Source organism: Zalophus californianus, chromosome 16 (genome assembly GCF_009762305.2).
Source record: "Zalophus californianus isolate mZalCal1 chromosome 16, mZalCal1.pri.v2, whole genome shotgun sequence".
Lineage (NCBI taxonomy): Eukaryota > Metazoa > Chordata > Mammalia > Carnivora > Otariidae > Zalophus > Zalophus californianus.
This window is the reverse complement of record NC_045610.1, coordinates 45,067,172-45,087,394: the sequence shown is the minus strand read 5'-3', so window position 1 is coordinate 45,087,394 and position 20,223 is coordinate 45,067,172. Positions and strand designations below refer to the sequence as shown.

General features: G+C 37.8%; 1 protein-coding gene across 4 annotated transcripts in view; it reads left to right on the top strand.

Annotated features, from left to right (window-relative positions):
• NSF (N-ethylmaleimide sensitive factor, vesicle fusing ATPase) overlaps window positions 1-20,223 on the top strand; it is a 157,631-nt gene that overhangs the window by 118,137 nt on the left and 19,271 nt on the right. For all 4 annotated transcript variants that reach the window (XM_027625135.2, XM_027625136.2, XM_027625137.2 and 1 more), the window contains exons 16-17: window positions 9,911-9,977; window positions 12,452-12,531. In XM_027625135.2, coding sequence (XP_027480936.2) covers window positions 9,911-9,977; window positions 12,452-12,531 — 147 coding nt within the window. The remainder of the gene's footprint in view (window positions 1-9,910; window positions 9,978-12,451; window positions 12,532-20,223) is intronic.

Here is a 20,223-nt window from a genome sequence, read left to right as displayed (position 1 = left end):
ATCTCTCCTTCTGGGGAAAATCTAGACAGAATCACTAGAACCAGTAACTTCCTTAATGTAGGTGGGGGTGGCTTTTCTTTGTTTTTGTTTTTTTTTCCCCTCTGAGGGAACCTAAACTTCCCCTGGTGAAACTTTAAATAATAGCCCTTGGAATCTGTGGCCATTGAATGTAGCATTTAATTGAACAGCTAATTCTGTTCGCATTTCCCTAACTCCCATCTATTCCTTGTACTTGTTCAAAAGTAGTAGTCTCCCTTGCAGATGGTAAATTACTGCATTGCTTTTCACCAGCTGCCAGCTTCTACCTCAGATGTCCTCTGAGATGTGGGTGGAATGGTCCTAGTTTTTCTATAAAGTTTTAAAAAAAGCACTTTAGGCTCCTACAGATCAAAGCTGCTTTGTAAGTGTGAGATATTATCATTTTTATTATTTTAATCTCTTGCAAATTGACTTGAGGGGGGAAGGTAATGTGTGCTGGGTTTAGAGGCTTAAATGGTTAAATTAATGGCTTAATAACTTATGATTTAATCTTTAAATTGTTAAAGCCTTTCAAGGTAGAGTTTTAGATGAGTGGAAGGCTAAGGAATAGAAAAATAAGTGTCTATACAAGCTTATTCAAAATTGTTTCGATTCATGATTCACTGTCTGGATCATCCATGTACCCTTAAAGTTACAAAAATTATTTCCATGTCACCAGTATAATAAATTCATATTAGACTTTTTGGTTTTCTCGGGGAAAAAAAATGTCATTCCCTGTAACTAAGTACAGGAACAGAAAAAAGAATGAGGCATAGGTGTCTTAGAAATATATTAGAAATATTGCAAAATCTTTCCCTGCAAGTAGTTTTCACATTGTTGCCTAATGATAGGTTGACAAAAGCCTGCGGGCTCAAACCAGTCTAAAGGTGCTAAGTCTTCCAGGCTGCTTTTGAAAATGAAAATGCCATTCCTCAGTACTTCTAGCCTACCTCCCACTGCTGTTCTCTTCCCTTCATTTTTAGTGTTAGGATAGGAAGATATTTTCTTTCTTTCTTTTTTTCAGAGCACAAATAATCTATAATTTTTTATCAATTCTGGAAAGACATTTCTTTCCTTTTACGTGCTGCTACTCCTCAAAGATGCAGCTTTTCTAATCACAAAAATAATTTAGAAAATATAGAAAAGAGCACAGAAGAATAAAAAAAGGACTCCATATTTGTCCTTCAGGTTTCTTCTATACTCAGACACACACACACATTGTTTATTGGGGATCACATTGGACATACTGTTTTAAACATGCTTTTTTTCACTTAATATATTATGGCTTTTTTTTTTCAGTGTCGTTAAAATGTATTTCAGTATTACGTTAATAGCTGTATAGAATTCGTTTGAACATTCCCCTTTTGCTGAACATTTAGTTTGTTTCCACGTTTTTTCACAATTAAAAATAATATTCTATAGAACCACCAAACTAGGGAAATCACTACTCCCCATTTTCTTACTAGATTTTTCTGAGAGTAGCATCATATTTTAATGGCTGAGAACTTGGGCTTAGGTTTCAAGTAGATCTGCCTTTGAATCCCAGCTCCACCACACTTACTAGGCCTTATAGTCACTTAACCTATAAGCCTCTGTTTTGTCGCCTATGAAATGAAGATAATATTCAGAATTAAGTGAGATGATAATCTGTGTAGAGTATCATGCAGTGCCTTGGGATATCATATGTGCTCAGTAAAGTGTAGTGGTTATTTTTACATATCATTAATACTGTATATACATTTCCGGTTATTTCCTTAGGATAAATTCTCAGAATTGGGATTGCTAAAATAAAAACATTAATATTTTGAAGATTTTTGATAAATATTGGTATCAAAACTCTTATGTAAAAATACTGCTGATTTATAAAGTCCACCTCTTCAAAAAGTTGTACCGATTTACACTCGCAGCCCCATCATGTGAGTGTCCATTGCCTTGGACTCTCACCCATACTTGATGTTATTAAAATTTTTTTTTGCCAGGGCACCCAGCTGGCTCAGTTGGTGGAGCATGTGCCTCTTGATCTCAGGGTTGTGGGTTCAAGCTCCATGTTGGGTGTAGAGATTACTTGAAAATAAAGTCTTTAACAATTAATTAATTAAAATCTTTTTTACCAATTTGAGAGGTAAAAGATTAGCTTTTAAAATTATTTCTTCAGCTACATTTTAATGACTAAGTGCTCAAGTTAAAAGATTTTTTAAGTGTTTTGTAATGGCAATAGTTGGTGAAACTCAGAAATATTATAATTTCATATAATTTAACACACTAATTTTTGTTAAAGAGAGGTGGTCTGATTCGTTGATTCATAGAACATCTTTATATACCATTTTATTATTTAAACCAAGAGGTAAGAGTTTTTGTTAGTAGAGGGTCATTCGGCTTGCTTTAATGAGTATCTTAGATTTAATTACAACTAATTGTAATTAAGCTATTGCTTCTTGTTCACATATGGATGGTGCTAAAATACATGAAAGTGGTTTATTTTCAATTAATTTAAATTTTACCTTGTACTTCTCTTAGTTTGCTTAATAAATCCTTTCTCCATGGATAAACTCAGCACTGCCATTATCCTCACATTGGGGGGTGGGGTGGGCGGAGATACCATATGTTCCATTAAGATGTTTGAAGTGTTTACAGATCATCTTCTCCCCCATTTTATGTTTGTTTCCCAACTCCATTCTATTTTTAATCTATTTTACTGGTTCTATTAGTGCCATTAAATGAACAAAAGAACAAAACAATAGAGTTTGATTTTAACTAGTTACCTAATCTTGATGCTTTCTGAGTACACAATCAGTACAGAGATGAAATAGAACAATCCGATGTGACTAAGTTGAACAAAATTAAGTAGGAATATCAGTGATTTATAACACTACTCATTAATAACATAATATAGTCTTGTTTTTAAAGGACTGAAAATTATTGGAAGAAATTTTCCTTTCCACTAGCTTTGCAGGAAGGAAATAATCTTCTTTGAATATCCTCCTGTAAATCCCACTGCAAATTGTAGTCTGTACAGAACAGAATCATGGTGCCTAATCCTCCTCTTTTCATGGTTTAGTCCATACAAAGAGCAGAGCTGGAAATTGGATCTTTTGACAGCAGTTACTAAGCAACAGAATTTGGATGTTTTTGGTTAACATCCTAATATATCATGTAGCTGATTTGTCGAAGTTTGTGCCTGTATTAACTAAGAGAGGTGAACGCTCCAGAAGTGCCCATGGGGTTCCCATGGGGCTGGGGGTAGGCGCGTGTTGTTTTGTTTAATACACATTGTCTTTTGGCGTTTGTATCTCTTTGGCACACAGAGGAGGATGGTGCAGCCTTTAGTGGAACTTGCAGACTTTGTGACTTTTTATATTATTAAGAATACCCCACTCTGTGGTTTGTGTTATGTGAAAAATGTAAGAATTTTTCCTGAAAAGCAGGGAGAACAAATGAGGGATTTTAAGGTCATTCCAAGAAGCTTTAGTGCTTTGCCAAAAGTTTAGGTCCACTTCCTGAGGCAGTTTCATTAGAAGACAGCTAATGTTTGCTTGGTCTACTCCCAAGTTATTTTTAGAAACTAGAGATTATTACTGATAGCACCGATTTGAATTTGCTCATTTACGTTTTTATATGCTACCAAATATGATTAGGGTATGCTTTCAACTAATTGCTGACAGATTTACTGCATTAGGGATTTTCTAAGTCATCAGATTCCTACTGTCATCAGATTCCTAACTAGGTATTTCACGCCAGCCCCTCCAGAATTGAGATGAACTCTTTCAGCCTCAGAAGAACCAGTCAAATTGGCTTCACTTACCTCAGAGCACTAACGAGTTTATAGAAAATGGAGGACGGAATCCACTTAGAACACGCTTTGCTGTGGTTTGTGATTCTGAAAGGCTGGGATTAACATGGAGATAATGCTGGCGTGTTCCCATTTGTATTCATGTAGACTCCAGAATCGGCAGCTGCTGCCCCTCCCCTGCACACAGGTGGCTCCTAGCTTGTCTGTAGATTCCAGGAGTGGGCTCTGTGCCTAGAGAGCTTGCAGTGGCCTTGAGGACCGTATTCAGACCTGCCCCAACCCCTGTGTGGCAGGAGCCCCGTGCCTCTCTTTCCTCCCTGCTTGCATGGTGCATCCAGCATGTTCTTGCCTTCAGCCCAGGCTCCTCACATTTTAGTTTGTCTTTTATCACCTAGTACCTGCCTTTGCACACAAAAGAGGTGGTACCAGAGAGCAGAAATAGACTGTGGGATTCTGTGTTTTCTAGAGATCCTATTCATGTTCTAGAATAGACCTCTCATTATGTCCATGTTGATGGGAGGCCACTCTTTCACACACTTTTTCTTTCTTCAGTTCTTCAGATTCTTTTTCTTTAGCCTTCTCTTTCAGATTTCTCACTGGACTGTAAGACTACATGTATTGATAATTTTACCTGCCCTGCAGGAAATGTCCTGATAAAACTAGGATGACCAGACACATTCCAATTTGCTTTGAGCAGTCCTGGTTTTTACCTGTTATTCCAGCATTATTAACAGCGCCCCCCCTTTCATATGTCCTGGTTTGCATGATAACTATCTGATCCCCAGCTGATAACCTCTCCAACAAGAAAAGGCTTAAGTGTCATACATTTATCTTACTAAATGAGAGGATCTGAATTTAAATTGATTTTTAAAGAGTCTTTGGCATACATCCACTAGCTCCAGCTTCAGCCCACCTGCCTAAGTGTCGTTTGGCGTCACTTGACCTGGAGCAGGCACTGTATCTGCCAGGTGCTGTTAGTAGGGGCAGGTTTGGCACTTCGGTTATAGTGGGCAGTTTGTACAGTTTTATTTTTTTCTGCATCTTTCTCTCTGGTACTTTGCCTCCTTTTTGGGTTTATCTACCTAAAGTTGTGGTAGAACTTCCCAGCTCACCATGTAAATCTCTCACTTATATTTTCACCTGGCAGCTAATTGAATGTACTTGCCACACCAATCTGAGTGTCTTCTTAGGGAACGTTGGGCTGGGGTCTGGGCCAGGGAGTGAGGAGTGGAAGGGGCTGAGGAGCCTAGGCCGAAAACAAGGATCCAGAGGAAGAATGGTGACCTTACATTACACTAGTGACTAGGTGTAAGGTAAAGAATTATGTGTGTAAGAAGTGAAAGGGGTGTGTGTATTTAAATTAGAGCAGAATTGCTACCCAAAGGAGTTTCAGTTGACCTGTCAACTGAAACTGGTCAAGTTACAACTGGAATTGCACAGTCTTTGTCATGGTTAGTAGGTTGTTAAGAGAGTTAGCCCTGAGTGCTCCTCTCCTCATGATAGTAATTAGTACATTAAGAGCTGTCTGTAAAAAAAAAAAAAAAAAAAAAACAACCTACATTAAATGACTGCCATAGGTACTTTTCTTCTCAAATCTTATAGGTAAATCATGCAGTCAGCTATGAAGTGATTTATGATGCTTCATGAACACAGTATCTGAGATAAATTGGTGAGACAGTGTACAGTTTATCATCAGTTTTGACCCCAGCAAACTGAGTTCCTGTAGCGATGTAAGCTCTATACTCTCCTTGAGAAGGGAGAAGGGCTGACTCGGGAAAAATGGAGTACTGCAAATAGCCAGTCCACCATCCCGGGCCTCTGTGGCTCTAATCCACCCTAGTACAGCCTGACAGATGGAATTACATGCTTGCATCAGAGCCTTTAGTAGAATTCTGAGAAATGATTTGAAGAGCAAACATTATTTTCAGTGACTCCTTAACATCACCGGAATTTATAGGATACCACATTGACTGCTATCTTGGTCCAGTCTTCAAAAAAAAAAACATAGCCAAGAACCACTGTGAAACTACTTCTAAACTTTTCTCCTGTCTTGGATTCACCAACTCAAAGCTTGATCATTATGTATCAAGAGGCTGAAATAAATGTCCTGTTTTTCTTCTCTTTTTTGTCGGGGGGGGCGGTAGGTGATACGGAGAGAGGTAAAGGGCTTCTCTTTCCCTGCTCTTTACATGTACCTATGATCCATCCCCAAACCAGTTTCTCTTCTGTCCTCTATTTCAGTAGCCAAACCAGAAAGGACCCTGAACTCTAGGTTCTTCCTCATTACCACACCCATTCATCACCAAGTCCTTTCAGTTCTGCCTCCTAAATATCTCTAGAATCCATCCATTTATCAGAACACCCATTCCCCTTCCCACCTCCAGACCACATTATCTTTCACCGGGGGTTCTACAGTATTAAACAATGATTACTTCCCTCTGATGCTTTTCTGTATATCAGCAAGAAAAATGTTTCTGTATCATAAACCTGACATGGTGGTCCATTGTTTAAAATCCTTTAGTGGCTTTTTATTGCCTTTATAATAAATTTTCAGCTGGTATGAAATTTGTAAGACCATCCAGGCTCTTTTGTCACCTCTTCTGCTTCATCTCTCACCTACCATTCCCCGTGCATAACACACTAACACCTCTTCATTTTAATTCTTATTGACTATATGTCAGTTCCTACAGTGCTCCTGAATTTTCTCGCTCTGAGCCTCCTAATATTCAGTGCACTCTGCTTGAACCACTTTCTTCCCCATTTTCCACTGATTGTTTATCCTTCGGATCTCAGCTTAAATGCCACGTCCTAAATTTAGGATACCAGTGTTGACTCCATAATCCTCCATGTTGGTTAGGATAGGCTAAGTTTTGCTGCAATAATGAGCAACCCCCAAATCTCAGTGGCTTAACATAACAAAGTTTATTTCTTGCTCATACTACATGTCCATCATGGCTCAGAGAAGGAGCTCTGCTCATTGTAGCTTCTCAGAGACTCAAACTTACACATAATAGAAGCTCCCTCTCACATGTGAGATCATGATAGCCAAAGCAGGATAAAGGGAATATGGTGAACCATGCAGTAGCTCTAAAGCTCCTTTTAGAAAATGGTGTATATTCAGTCATATTTCATTAGCTGAAGCAAGCCCCATAGTCATCCCTGCCTTGAGAGGGGGTGGGGAACTACAATCCTACCACATGCTAGAAAGAAAACCAGCATATGTGTGGGTATCCCCAACAACTGCCATAGCTCTTTTGTGTATACTACCATCTCATCTTGTATTTACTCCAGCATAGTAGTGTCATGCTTTATTATGGTTACCTGTGACCTGTTTCCCCTACTCCAAGCTTTGGAAAGGTATGATCATATTTGTCTCATTCATTATTCTCTCCATTGCCTTCATTGATGCTTGATGCATAATGGCAATTCGAAAATATTTGTAACACTCCGAGATTTGGTACTTAGCCTGTTATTCTTCTACCTCTGCCATTTCTCCTTGAGGTCTCTTCCCCTCTCATGGTTTCAGCGTCACTGCCAGAAGGTGAGCTCCATACCCTGACTTCAGTCATATGTCTCCAACTACTCACTCGATATTTCTGCTTGAATATAAAATGCATATTTATGGGGAACCTGGGTGGCTCAGTCGGTTAAGCATCTGCCTCGGGCTCAGGTCATGATCCCAGGGTCCTGGGATCGAGCTTCGCATCGGGCTCCCTGCTCAGTGGAGAGTCTGCTTCTTCCTCTCCCTCTACCCCTTCCCTCTGCTCATGCACTCGCTCTCTGTCTCTCAAATAAATAAAATCTTTAAAAAACAAAATAAAATAAAATGCATATTTATTCTTGCAGTCAATATTTATTGATTACTTTCTGGTAAGGCATTATATTAAATGGTATGAGGATACAGAGATAATTAAGATAGTACTTGCCTTCAGAGTGCTTATATTCTAGTATAATACAAGGAAGAATGTAATGAATCCTTAATATGTACACAGTATACAAAATGCTGTACCAGAGCAGAACAGAGACAAGTGATCTATGGCAAGATGGAGTTAGGACTTGTGTTGTTTCAACCACTGAATTCACTGGGCAAGTATAAATACTGTTCTGTGCTGGGTCCTCGAGATGACATGAATCAAGTTTTTATCCACCTCACAATCCAATGGGGAGACAGGTAGCTGAGGATGAAAGGGTAAATGGGATTTTAACACAATATGGGAGAGTGACTGAGGGGTAAAGGGGATGGTGCAAAGGAAAGCAACAGAGGCTTTCTTTCATATAGGCGTACAGGAGACATTTATTAAGCACCAGTGCAGTGTCAGACATTGAATACATAATACTGAGGACACAATCCCTACCTTAAAGAACTGATAGTGTGTTGGGAGAAACTTACCATCTGGATTGCCAACATGAGTTGATTTGTTTTGCCATGTTTTTGTTTTGCATCTTTGAGGGTGACCTCTGAGCATAAAAAAGACCATGTATAGCTAATTTAAGGTTTAAAAAATGAAAAGTCAACATATTAAAATTTTGTAATTTAAAACCAAAGAAAACAAACTTTAAAAAAGTCCAGTTACATCTCTTATTCTATTTGTAGGTCTAGTGAAATTTAGCAGTTGCTTAAAAGGGGACTTTTACAGCTTAATTAAATTTCTGTAAATATTTTAAACTATATTTACACATTTAAAATGTTTTATTTTCTCTTTGAAGTACTTCAGTTGTTTGTCTAACAAAACACTGAGTTTCAAAGTAACTATAATTATATGTGTTTAGTAATAAATTAAAATACAACTAATAATATAAATATGGTGAATCTTAGATTATCTTTACCATTTGTAAAGCTATTAAATTTATCTTTTACCTTCCAACGTAAAAGTTTATCAAAATGAATTATTCAGTGGCATATTTAAATTGAACTAGTAAGGCTAATTATTAATCTTGACGGTAAATTTTCTTAATTGTTACAAACACTTTCGAGACCAACTATACACAAGTTGTCTTTAAATTTAATATGAAAAATATTAATACTGAAGACGTGATTTACTTTATTTCTGTGCCTAATACTTAATTATCTCTGGTTAAAAGATAACCACAAAGGAATATTACGCCACCCCAAGCAAGATGGGTGGAGGGGTGGTTACCATCTTGGTGCATTGAGGTTATTTATCAACCAGGGAGACTGGGCTGGGATGCAGAAATTAATTCTTACCCTTGACATCCATGGGGTGCCCTGAACCCCAGTTATAGTCCCTAGAATATGAACCCCCATATTTATGAAAAGGCTGGTCTCAAGGCTGTGGGCACTTACGTCCAACTTATACATAAATTAAATCTTCTGTCTGGCTTGAGATTGCTACATCCTTGTCAGGGTATAATAGCTTCCTTTACTGCTTGCTTTAATTTGCATTTCTTTCACTGTCTTAAGACAGTGTACTATTATCTTTTGTCTGGTTCTAAAGGTACATCTATCTAATTCTTTATAACCAACTAATTCTTCTGTGAATATTTTGACCATTATGGTCTGATTTGAGTGAACAAGATTCTGTTCTCTCAGTGTTGTTCCTGCTTAACAGGGCCACAATTCTCACCAATAATAGAATGACATTCAGTTTTATTCTGCCCATCCCTTGTGGCTCCATCTAGCTCTTGAGTCACAACACTGAAGTCACGCTCCTGACATAGGAGAGACCATTGTGATACACTTGATGGGATTTGTCAGTTGATTCTGACCAGCTGCTCCTCAGCATGCCCAGGTGTGACACATCCAGCTCATGGGGCTGAAAACAGCATTACCCTTCTCCTTGCTCAGCCATGATCCAGTTGTGTCATCTTGAGCAAGTCATTTAACTGTTTGGGCCTCAATTTCCTCATTTTTAAGTTTTAAGAACTCTTAGTTTTAAAATCCTATTATCTGTTAAATTCTAATGTAGGAGAGTCTGAAATACTGGTGTTTTACTATGTTTTGTGTAGGCATTACTCAAGAATTAACTTAAAAAATTACTAAATTAAATTTAAAAATTAACTAAAAAAAAGAATTAACTAAATTTTATCTTCTTGGAAATTTCGGAGAGGAGTGAGATAATAAATCGTTTTACTTTCTTCCAGATCTTTGATGATGCGTACAAATCCCAGCTTAGTTGTGTCGTTGTGGATGACATTGAAAGACTGCTTGGTAAGTCATAACTTCTGCCATTGTACTATCTTTGCCACATTACACTAATGTCTCACAAATTGCAAGAGAAAAATAACGGGTATTTATAAACTATAGGGCAATAAAAATACTTTTCTTTGTCTTACAAGGAATTATGTTATCTGTTACATCTGAAGTCAGTGATGGTATTCATGTTAAATATGCCTTATGACTGTAACTCCATCATAAACTGCTTTCCCGTCAGGGCCCATACCTCATATTATTTTGTTTCTTCCACAGAGTTCTCTGCCCATAGTAAATGATTAGTAGTTTCCATTGATGGATATATTTGCTATTTAGTACCTCTGAGCTTGCCTGTAGCCCAGAATTTCCACTTAGGAACTTTGACAGAACTACGGGAAGAAGGGCCTATGAATGGAGTGAAATAACACTTGGGAGAAGCTGCAAGTTCTCTTGTACCTCAGTCTCTATTTTATAAGAACGAGTCCCTGTTATAATGCATTTATTCCAGATTTACCTAATTTTTGCAATGAAATCAAATGTGCCTGTTTTATAAGAACAGAGGCTGTGTTCCCTTCCTTACTTATCCCATTGAGTAATTGTGCAGACAAAAATGGGATAACAGTGTTGAAAACATTCTGAAATGTTTACAGGTGCTGTACAGTTAAAAAATTTTTTAAAAATATTGATTAACCATCTCTTAGGCTAAAATGCACTGCTACAGGGGCACCTGGGTGGCTCAGTCATTAAGCATCTGCCTTCGGCTCAGGTCATGATCCCAGGGTACTGGGATCGAGCCCCACATCGGGCTCCCTGCTCCATGGGAAGCCTGCTTCTCCTTCTCCCACTCCCCCTGCTTGTGTTCTCTCTCTCACTGTGTCTCTCTCTGTCAAATAAATAAATCTTTAAAAAAATAAAATAAATAAAATAAAATGCACTGCTACCCAACACACTTTGTACCCAGGATACAAAGATGAATAATAAGAGAGTCCCTGTATGCAACTCATAAGGTGTAATATTCCAGTAAATACCTGAAAAATGTTGTTACTTACATTTTTTTTTCACTGCAAAAATTAGATAAATCTGGAATAAATGCATTGTAATAGTGACTCGGGATGCTGTGATAACTGTATTGAAATTGAACCCACATGGTGACTTCATAAACTTCTGAAAATACCTGAGTAATCCCTTCTTAAGCTATCCAAAATGGTGTAGTAATGACTTCAGGTTAACTGTTCTTACCACATTTTCCTCGTGATTTTCAGACTTGCTTTAGGTCCTCTGTTATTTATTTTCTTGTTTCTTAAGGCAATGTTTGTTATAAAGCAAAGACGTACTTATATGTAATAAGGTGTATCTGAGGTCTTCTTAATGTGATAGTTTTATCTAGTGACCTGGGGTTTTTGGTCTGCTATTTTTGATACATTTCAGCCTAGTTTATAGGATTATTTCTTTAAAAGCTTTTAAGCACAAACTCATAGCTCTGTGTAAATTCCTTTATCTAAACACAATTGAGATGTGTGGTCATAGCAACACTACTATGTCAGGAATGTGTGCCCTCTGAGTATATTTTCACTTGTATGAATAGTTATTATCTGTACTTGTTTGTTCATTTATTCGACAAGTAAGCTGAGCCCTTACTACTGTGCTAGAATTATTAGGGTCTCAGAAAAAATAAGTAACATGCTGTTGTTGTAACACATTGGTAAAAATTATTGCGAAGTAGAATGTGCTATGTGTTCTGGATATTCAGAAAAGGGAAAGATCACTTTTGACTTCAGAGGGCTGGTGCGTAAAGGTAGTTCTAAGCATAAGGCAAGGGTGCATGTATATGCAGTATGCAGAGAAAGCTGAGGAGGGGCATTTGTGCTGAATCTTGAAGAATTAGTAGAAGTTTAACAGAAAATTTTAGGAAGTTCTCTGTTCTTCACCATCTAAGGACCAGTCTTAGTGACCCTACCATCATTTCAGTTATATTGAAGTACCTTACGTACATTATTAATTGCCATTTCCCCCCTACTCATTTTCTAGTATATTTTGTTGCCTGTGAGCTTACTGTATTACCATAGTTTGCAGTAATTTCTTGGAAATGCTTGGTAAATACACCTGGGTTTTTTTCTTCCTTAAAAAAACAAAAACAACTGTCTCTGAATATTAGACAAAGATACATGCAAACAATGAATCATGGAACACTACATCAAAAACTAATGATGTAATGTATGGTGATTAACATAATAAAATAAAATTTTTTAAAAAAGATGTCTACCTGAACTCAAAATGGATATTTAGAAGCTTTTAAAAAAAATTTACGGATGAGAGTTCTTACATAATCTTTTAAGCTTTTAAGTTATTGCAGATACTATTTTTCTAATTATCATTAGTTGCATGACAGTTACTTAGGACTATGTTTACTCTTGATGCAGAAAAATCTGAATGTTTGGAATATGTGCAGATGTGTATCGAATCCCTAAAACATAGCAATGTTTCTCTTCCAGATTATGTCCCTATTGGCCCTCGATTTTCTAATCTGGTATTACAGGCTCTTCTTGTGCTTCTCAAAAAGGCACCTCCTCAGGTAAAAATAGCATAAGAAACATTTTCACAGAATTTTTCCAGTTATATTGCATATAATGGTGCAAATAAGCTGCTAAATAAGCAAGCAATCATAAACATAAAATTCTGTTGTTGAGGGGCTTTGGAAAAGTCATCTAGTCTGGCCTTCTGTTTTAAGGTAAATGATTTTTTTAACAGAGAAGTTTCCTTTCTGAATATCCCAAAACCCTAGTTTTGATTAATGTTCTGTTTTTGTTGTTTTGTAAATTCCCCAGACTATTTCACATCCCTAGCCACCTTCATCTCCCATGAGAGATCATTATATTCATGTAGAAGGGATTGAATATACATTCCCATTTGTTTCATTTGTCATTTGATAGATTTTTCCTAAGAAATTATATTTGGGGATATTTATTTCCTCTAGGCAGATTTTTTTCTTTTCTTTTTAAAAAATGTTTACAGTTAAGCTTGAATTATTTCTGTTGTGTCATGTGGCACTTTTGAGGAGGGAGTTCATAGCCAGGATCTTTGTTCATGTGGTTGTATTTTTACTGATGTGGCTACTGGAGACTGGTGCTTTTGGTAACTTAACACATTTAAAAGTAATCTGTGAGGGTTGGTTAAATATGTTAATTATGTAGAGGCTGCCAGAGCATGTTTAGCTATGACACAAGACAAATTCTCTTGATTGATTTTGTGTGCTGTAACCTTTGAGAAATGCCAAAGACAGATACAAAGGGGTAACTTGAAAAACATCTTAATGTCTGTGGGAATCTTGTATTTGAAGTTAGAGATATTAACTAGGCTGTATGGAAAATATTTCATGTTAAGTTGGTGAATCTGCTTTTTAATTTAACAGTTAAAATTGTGTGCGTGTGTGTTAGAACTAAAAGTGATGGGTCTTGATTTTCTAGGATATTTTTGGTTTTTTGTATTTCTAGAATAGTGAAAAGAAACCTAAGGTACAACAACCTTGAAAATTTACTATATATATATATATATATATATATGCACTGTAAGAATTTTGTAATCATTTTTCCATAAACCATCATTCCCAGTAATTGGAGTTTTAGCTCATCCTACATAGGCTCAAGTTAGAAAAGGGAGTATTTATTTTTCCTTTCTCTGATTCCTTCAATAAATATGTAAGTAGATAAATCTAAAATTGCTGGAAAAGGGACACCTGGTTGGCTCAGTCAGTTAAACATCCAACTCTTGATTTTGGCTCAGGTCATGATCCAGGGTCCTGGGATCAAGCCCTGTGCCCGGCTCCCTGCTCAGTGGGAAGTCTACTTGTCTCCCTCTCCCTCTGCTCACACAGGCACACTCTCTCTCTCTCTCTCTCTCTCTCTCAAATAAATAAATAAAATCTTTATAAATAAAGTTGTTCGAAAAAGTAAATAACCCCAATATCCGTATATATCACATACCAAAAAATCCTTTCCTATGAAATAGCATTTTGAAAATTATTAGATTGGGAGACTTTCTCCAGGCATTTAAATTTATATCTTATTCAGGGGCGCCTGGGTGGCTCAGTTGGTTAAGCAGGTCATGACCCCAGGGTCCTGGAATCAAGTTCCGCTTTGGGCTCATTGCTCAGCAGGGAGCCTCCTACTTCCTCTACTCCTCCCCCCTGCTCGTGCTCTCTCTCTCTCTCTCAAATAAATTAATTAAGTCTTTAAAAATACATATATATCTTGGGACGCCTGGGTGGCTCAGTCGGTTGGGCGTCTGCCTTCGGCTCAGGTCATAATCCCAGTGCCCTGGGATCGAGTCCCGCATCAGGCTCCTTGCTCGGCGGGGAGCCTACTTCTCCCTCTGTCTGCAGCTCCCCCTGCTTGTACCCTTGCTCACTCTCTCTCTCTCGCCGCGTGCTCTCTCTAACAAATAAATAAAATCTTTAAAAAAAAAAATAAAAAAATATATCTTATTCAATCTTTAGCTAAAAAGAATTTATGCTAGAAGTCATTTGGGAGAAGGAAGAATAATTTTTCAATGATATTTTTCAAACTGTCCTTTACATTGTTAAATACATTTATTTAAACAGAGAGACATTCCCTGATTGAGAATTATTTGTAATCCAAAATAGATCCTGATAGAAATAAATAAAGCATATTAAAAAGACTTGCAGCATTTTGATTAAAGACTTAGAAATAACTTTCCATTTTGTAAAAATGTAAAATTCTTGAGGAAAGGAACATTATCTAATGTTTTTTAAATCTCACGGCGTCTGGCAGAAGTCTGTACTTCATGAATAACCTATTCAATAAAAATATAGATAACATACTTCTAAAGATATTTTTTGAGTGCTCATTTTGGTGGGCTTAACTATTTTGTATTGTTGTAATTTATATTTGGCAAGGTATGATTAAAGTGAAAACATTCAAAAGTAAATAAATTTCAAATGGCCAACGAGCACATGAAAAGATACTCAACATCACTGGCTATCAGGGAAATGCAAATCAAAGCCACAGTGAGATACCACTTCATACCCACCAGGGAGGCTATAACCAAAAAGTCAGATAATAACGTGTTGCTGTGCCTATGGAGAAATTGAAACCCTTATACACTGCTGGTAGGCACATAAAAATTGTGCAGCCTTTGGGAAATAACCTAGCAGTTCCTCAAAAGGTTAGAGATAAAGTTACAATATGACCCAACAATTTAGGTATATACCCCCAAAGAAATGAAAGTATATGTCCACACAGAAGCTTGTAGATGTGTTCAAAGCAGCATTATTCATAATAGCCAAAAAGTGGACACAACCCAGAAGTTCCCAAATAAACCATGGCATATCCATACAATGGAATATCATTCGGCAATAAAAAGAAATGAAGTCCTGTTACATGCTGCAACATGGATGAACCGTGAAAACATGCTAAGTGAAAGAAGCCAATCACAAAAGATCACAGATTGGTTCCATTTGTATGAAAGGCCCAGAACTGGCAAATCTGTGAAACAGAATCTAGTAGATTCATCGTTGCCTAGGACTTGGAGGGGTGGATAGGGAGAATGAGGGGTGACTGCTAATGGGTATGGGGTTTCTTTTTGGGGTGTTTCACATGTTCAAAAATTGATCATGGTGATAGTTGCACATTCTGAGAATATACTAAAAACCATTGAATTGTACACTGTAAATCAGTGAATTGTGTGTTCTATGACTTATATCTCAATAAAGCAGTACTTTAAAGAAGAAAGTGATTGCAGAAGCTACTTAATTGATGAAAGGAGGGTTATAGGGAGAGCTAGAAGCAAGGAGTGAGCATCCCAGGTACATGGCCCAACTTGGGAGGAGTCCTAGAAACAGGGATTGGATCATTAAAAAGGGATGTGGAATGCACTTTCTAAGGACTGAAAAGGAAGGGTATAGGAATATGTAAGAAGTCAAAGATAGATCTGGTTGCCTTAGTGATTGGAAATGGCAGGGATTCTCTTTTAAGGATTACCAGCCTGTCATTAATCAGAATTTGGTGACTCTGACCTGGCCTGCTATGTAAGTGCATCAGTGGCCGGAGAAGTTAATGTTTCAAATATCTCTAGTTGGCGTACATTTGACAAGATGAAAATATGCTTTCTGTGTACCACCTTGCTTTTTAAATTAGTGTGTATTCTCTCAGAAGAACAAGGGAAAATTTTCAGGCTGATCCACTGTCAAGAATATTTGTCTTTCTAAAGTGGAAGCATTCAATTCACCAAACCATTATCCATGTTAGGTTTTTCAGATGTTTTCAATTAAATATTAAAAATGTATGAATCTGAGTGTTGTAGAGCCACATAGGACGGTAGAAAACTATTATTTTTATCACTGTCCAGAAAACAGAAGTTGAAGGCATTTTTCTTTAAAAAGAGGAATTGTGCATGTATACAATATAGTAATCATATCAGCCACAGAATCCTTAATATTGTATTTGTTGTAATTCCAGCTTTCACACAGAAAAATTATGTGTGCATGTGTGCACATGCTCAAATAAAAGAATCCCTTCAGGGGCACTATGTTGTTATGTATCAAGATATTCTCTTTTCTCCTCCTCCCCTCCCCCACACCCCTCCCTCGTTGTAAATTGGCTTATTAAAACTGGTTCACAAGCCTTCTTTTTTCCCCTTTGTGATTGCTTTGGTCTTGGATTTTCAGTGTAGGACTAAAAATTCAAGTCAGATTTCAGTTACTAGGATAATTTTCTTTGAATTTTAAATTTTTCTAAGTAAATGCATAGATTTTTAATGAACCCGGTATTCAGTGGGTTTGCTTTAAATTTAGCTGGAGAGTTAATTTCATGATTGATTTATTAGCCCTTTGAAAGTATAAAAAGTGGTATCTGTAGTTCATGAAGACTGAAAAACATCATCACATTTTGTTTAGCATCTTTTTAAAACCAATTAAAAGCTTTTCTAAAATGGATTGAACAGGAGAAAATAAAACATGTTCCCTAGGTCTTTATTTCAATCAAGTTGCCCTGTGTTGTGCAGGAGAAGAGATCGAGGGGGGGTAGAACACTGAAAAGGGCTGTCCCAGCAGGGAGCCCCGCGGGAGAAAAGGGCTGCTCTGAGAACTCCCGGCCGCGGCTCCGAAAGCCCCCAGCCTGCTTCATCTACATGCAGAGTCACACAAGGCATGGGGGTGCTCACCGGCACCACAGAGGTTTCACATGTGCTTCCCTGCTGATTCCTGTGAAAAGCTAACAATTGGCTCGGAGGGTAAAAGACCACTGCAGTTCACCCTCCCCGAGCTGGATGTACAATTTGTCCAGTGTTAGGAAATGTCCGGCTTAGCAGTGAGAGGCTTGAAGACACCCCTCCTTCCAGTGAGATTCCTAAAGCCGGCTCTTTTACTCAGTGACACTGGGGCTCTTTTCAGGTTTTGCAGATTTATGGAAGTTGAGGGGAATGTGCTTTTCAATGACAGGAGGATGAAAGCCTTAGTCTTAATGTCAAGGAAGAAGCGGTAGGAAAGCCGTAAGGCCAGGTAAATCCTCCCGCAACCTGCAGCACCGACGGCTTTATTATTTTTCTCAGAAAGCTCTTCTGGCACCTTCTTTTTTTCTTTTTTTGGGAGACAAGATAAAGTGCCCGCAAAGGAACTCCTCAAGCTCTAAAATGACATGACTTCCCAGTTTCCTCAACAAGTGCGGGAGTAGTTAGTTAAACCCATTAACCTGACTGCTTCAGTGCTAGGTTTACTTGACGCTTCGGGGAATCAGATTGGAAGACTGCATCTGTAGCTACCAGATTGGCCTTGTCACTTATGAAGAACCATTCCTCTTTGAGTTCAGTGTAATAGTATATAGAAAACGGTAGCGTCTGTTGAGGTACTCGGGTAAATGGCTGCCACCACTCTCAGCATAGTCCCCCCCGCCCCACGTGCCACCCAGCCTTCCCCAGGGCTGACGAGAACTGCTATCTTTGTCTACCTGGAACTCCTTTGCAGCATACCAGTTGGAAAACTCTTTGGAAACTGTAAACTCTTACAAGAGAAGACCACTCTGAATTCATAGCAGTATTACTGAAGTAGAATTCAGACCTAGCGGTTGTTAGAGTTTTTGTTAAAGTAAACATTATTGAAAAAAACAACTTCCTTGCTGCTCTGGCACCTAGGAATATTCCCTAATAAGAAAGAAATAGGGTTTAGAGCCAGCATTGGCATCACGTACCAATAAAAAACTATAGTGAGCTGCCAGTGGGAACTCGGGCAGGTCTGTTTGTCCCGTGGATTTTAACATCACCAGTTTCTAGACAAGATTGCTCTTCATGTAATCCTGACACGACATCTGAGTACAGTCTTATTCGGAGATGTTATTAGGAAGTCTTGGTAATATTAAGCAACTCTTCAGCCTTTGGGTTGCTTCAGCGAAAGAAGCAGATAATGGAAGAGACTCCAAATCATGCAGGCCTAAACATGAGTATCTCCCCATCTATCTGTTCAAAATTAACTCTGGCTAATAACTACAATATGACTCAATAAGATGTATAACCACTTTAGGAAAGAGGTGTAGTCATTTTGCCAGACACATTAATCGTAATCACTGATGTGATGGCTTGTGCATTGCACTGCTTTGTTGAAGAAAAGTTGTATGATGGTTGACAATTCAGTGGCCCAGTTTTTCCATTTATGAAGTCAGTGACATTCTCTATACTTCGCTTAGTATAGTAGGTTGTCTCAGAAAGTTCTATGTAAATTGAATATATTATATATATTTACATTCTACATATATATTGAGTATTATATATATTTACATTCTACATATACACATTCTATATATATATACACACATATATACTAGTGAAAGAAATTTAGTGAGTCCTTTTATAAAATATTGCTACAGATACCTGCTGAAATAAACCGTTTTCAGGGGCACCTGGCTGGTTCAGTCAGTAGAGTATGTGAGTCTTGATCTCCGGGTTGTGAGTTCAAGCCCCACGTTGGGTGTGGAACCTACTTAAAAAATAAATCAAGTAAATAAATAAAAACAGACACACATTTAAAAAAAAAAACATACTTTCAAAATAGGGTTTTTGTTTGGTTTGGTAGAGCACATCTATAATAGGTATTAATGAATACAAAAAATTGTAAGACATGTATACACCATTTTCAGCTAACTCAAAATTAAATATCTGAAGTTTAATCATCGGTGAACTGCTAATGGTACTGAGACACAATATTCTCTCCCTGCCAGAATGTCTTCATTTAGCATTATTGCCATAAATATGTTATTGTGACATGACGTCAGTGTTAGAAAAGTGTTGATTTTAGTACCATAATATTCCTCAGCGCCATGAATCTTGTGAGGAAGCCCCTCTGCAGAAGTTGCTCTTTGTATTGGGGTCAGAAAACCTGAGTTTGAGTTGTAGCTTAGTCAACTTTGAACTAGTCCCTTAATATCTTTGTGTCTTTCTTCATCTGTAAAATGGAGGTAATTCTCCCTGCCATACCTGCCCCATTGATGGCCAACGAAGATAATGTATCGTGAGGTCCTCTATAAACCTGCGGACTACACAGGTAGAAGGTACTGATGCTTTATTGTGAAGAGCATGGAGTTACTGAAAAGGAGGAACCTGCCATTGTCCACAGAGCATGCCATCTGTAAAGGATTGATTTATAGAGTCTTATCCTAACATCTTCGAAAAGAGAATGGATGTTCTCTTGATTGGAATATTCCCATTGCTTGGGGCCAAGGGTTGACCATCTCAGATTCTGTTTGTTCCTGTTTTGTGGCTGTTTCAAAGTTCTTAGAGGGTCTAGTATTTCATTAAGACTATTATATGAAACTAGAAATGTATTTTCCAGTTTGTTTGTTTGTTTGTTTTTAAAGAGGTGCCTTTAGATAGTCCACAGAATCTTTTTAGCCTGTAAGACAGGAAAACTAAAACATGCAACTGCTATATATAGCAGATCATCAGAAAGTGAGCTGGAGTTCCAGCCTGGAGTGCCCAGATACAGCTTCCCTCATTCGCAGTACTGGGAAAACATAAGTATGCCCTGCTTCCCTCTCTCCCATGTGCTGGAATTTAGAAGCTTCCTAAGTACTCGGGTCTGAGAATTAGAGATCCCTATTATAAATGAAGAATGAATTAGACACAGGAGGTTCAGGGCTCAACAGGGTAAGGATTTGAGGGAGGAACAGGGCTTCTGGCCATTGTCAGATCCCTGAGGACACTACCTGTTACATTTATCTTCAGCCTCCAAGGACTGACCCACCTACTTGCGTTTCCCCTGAAG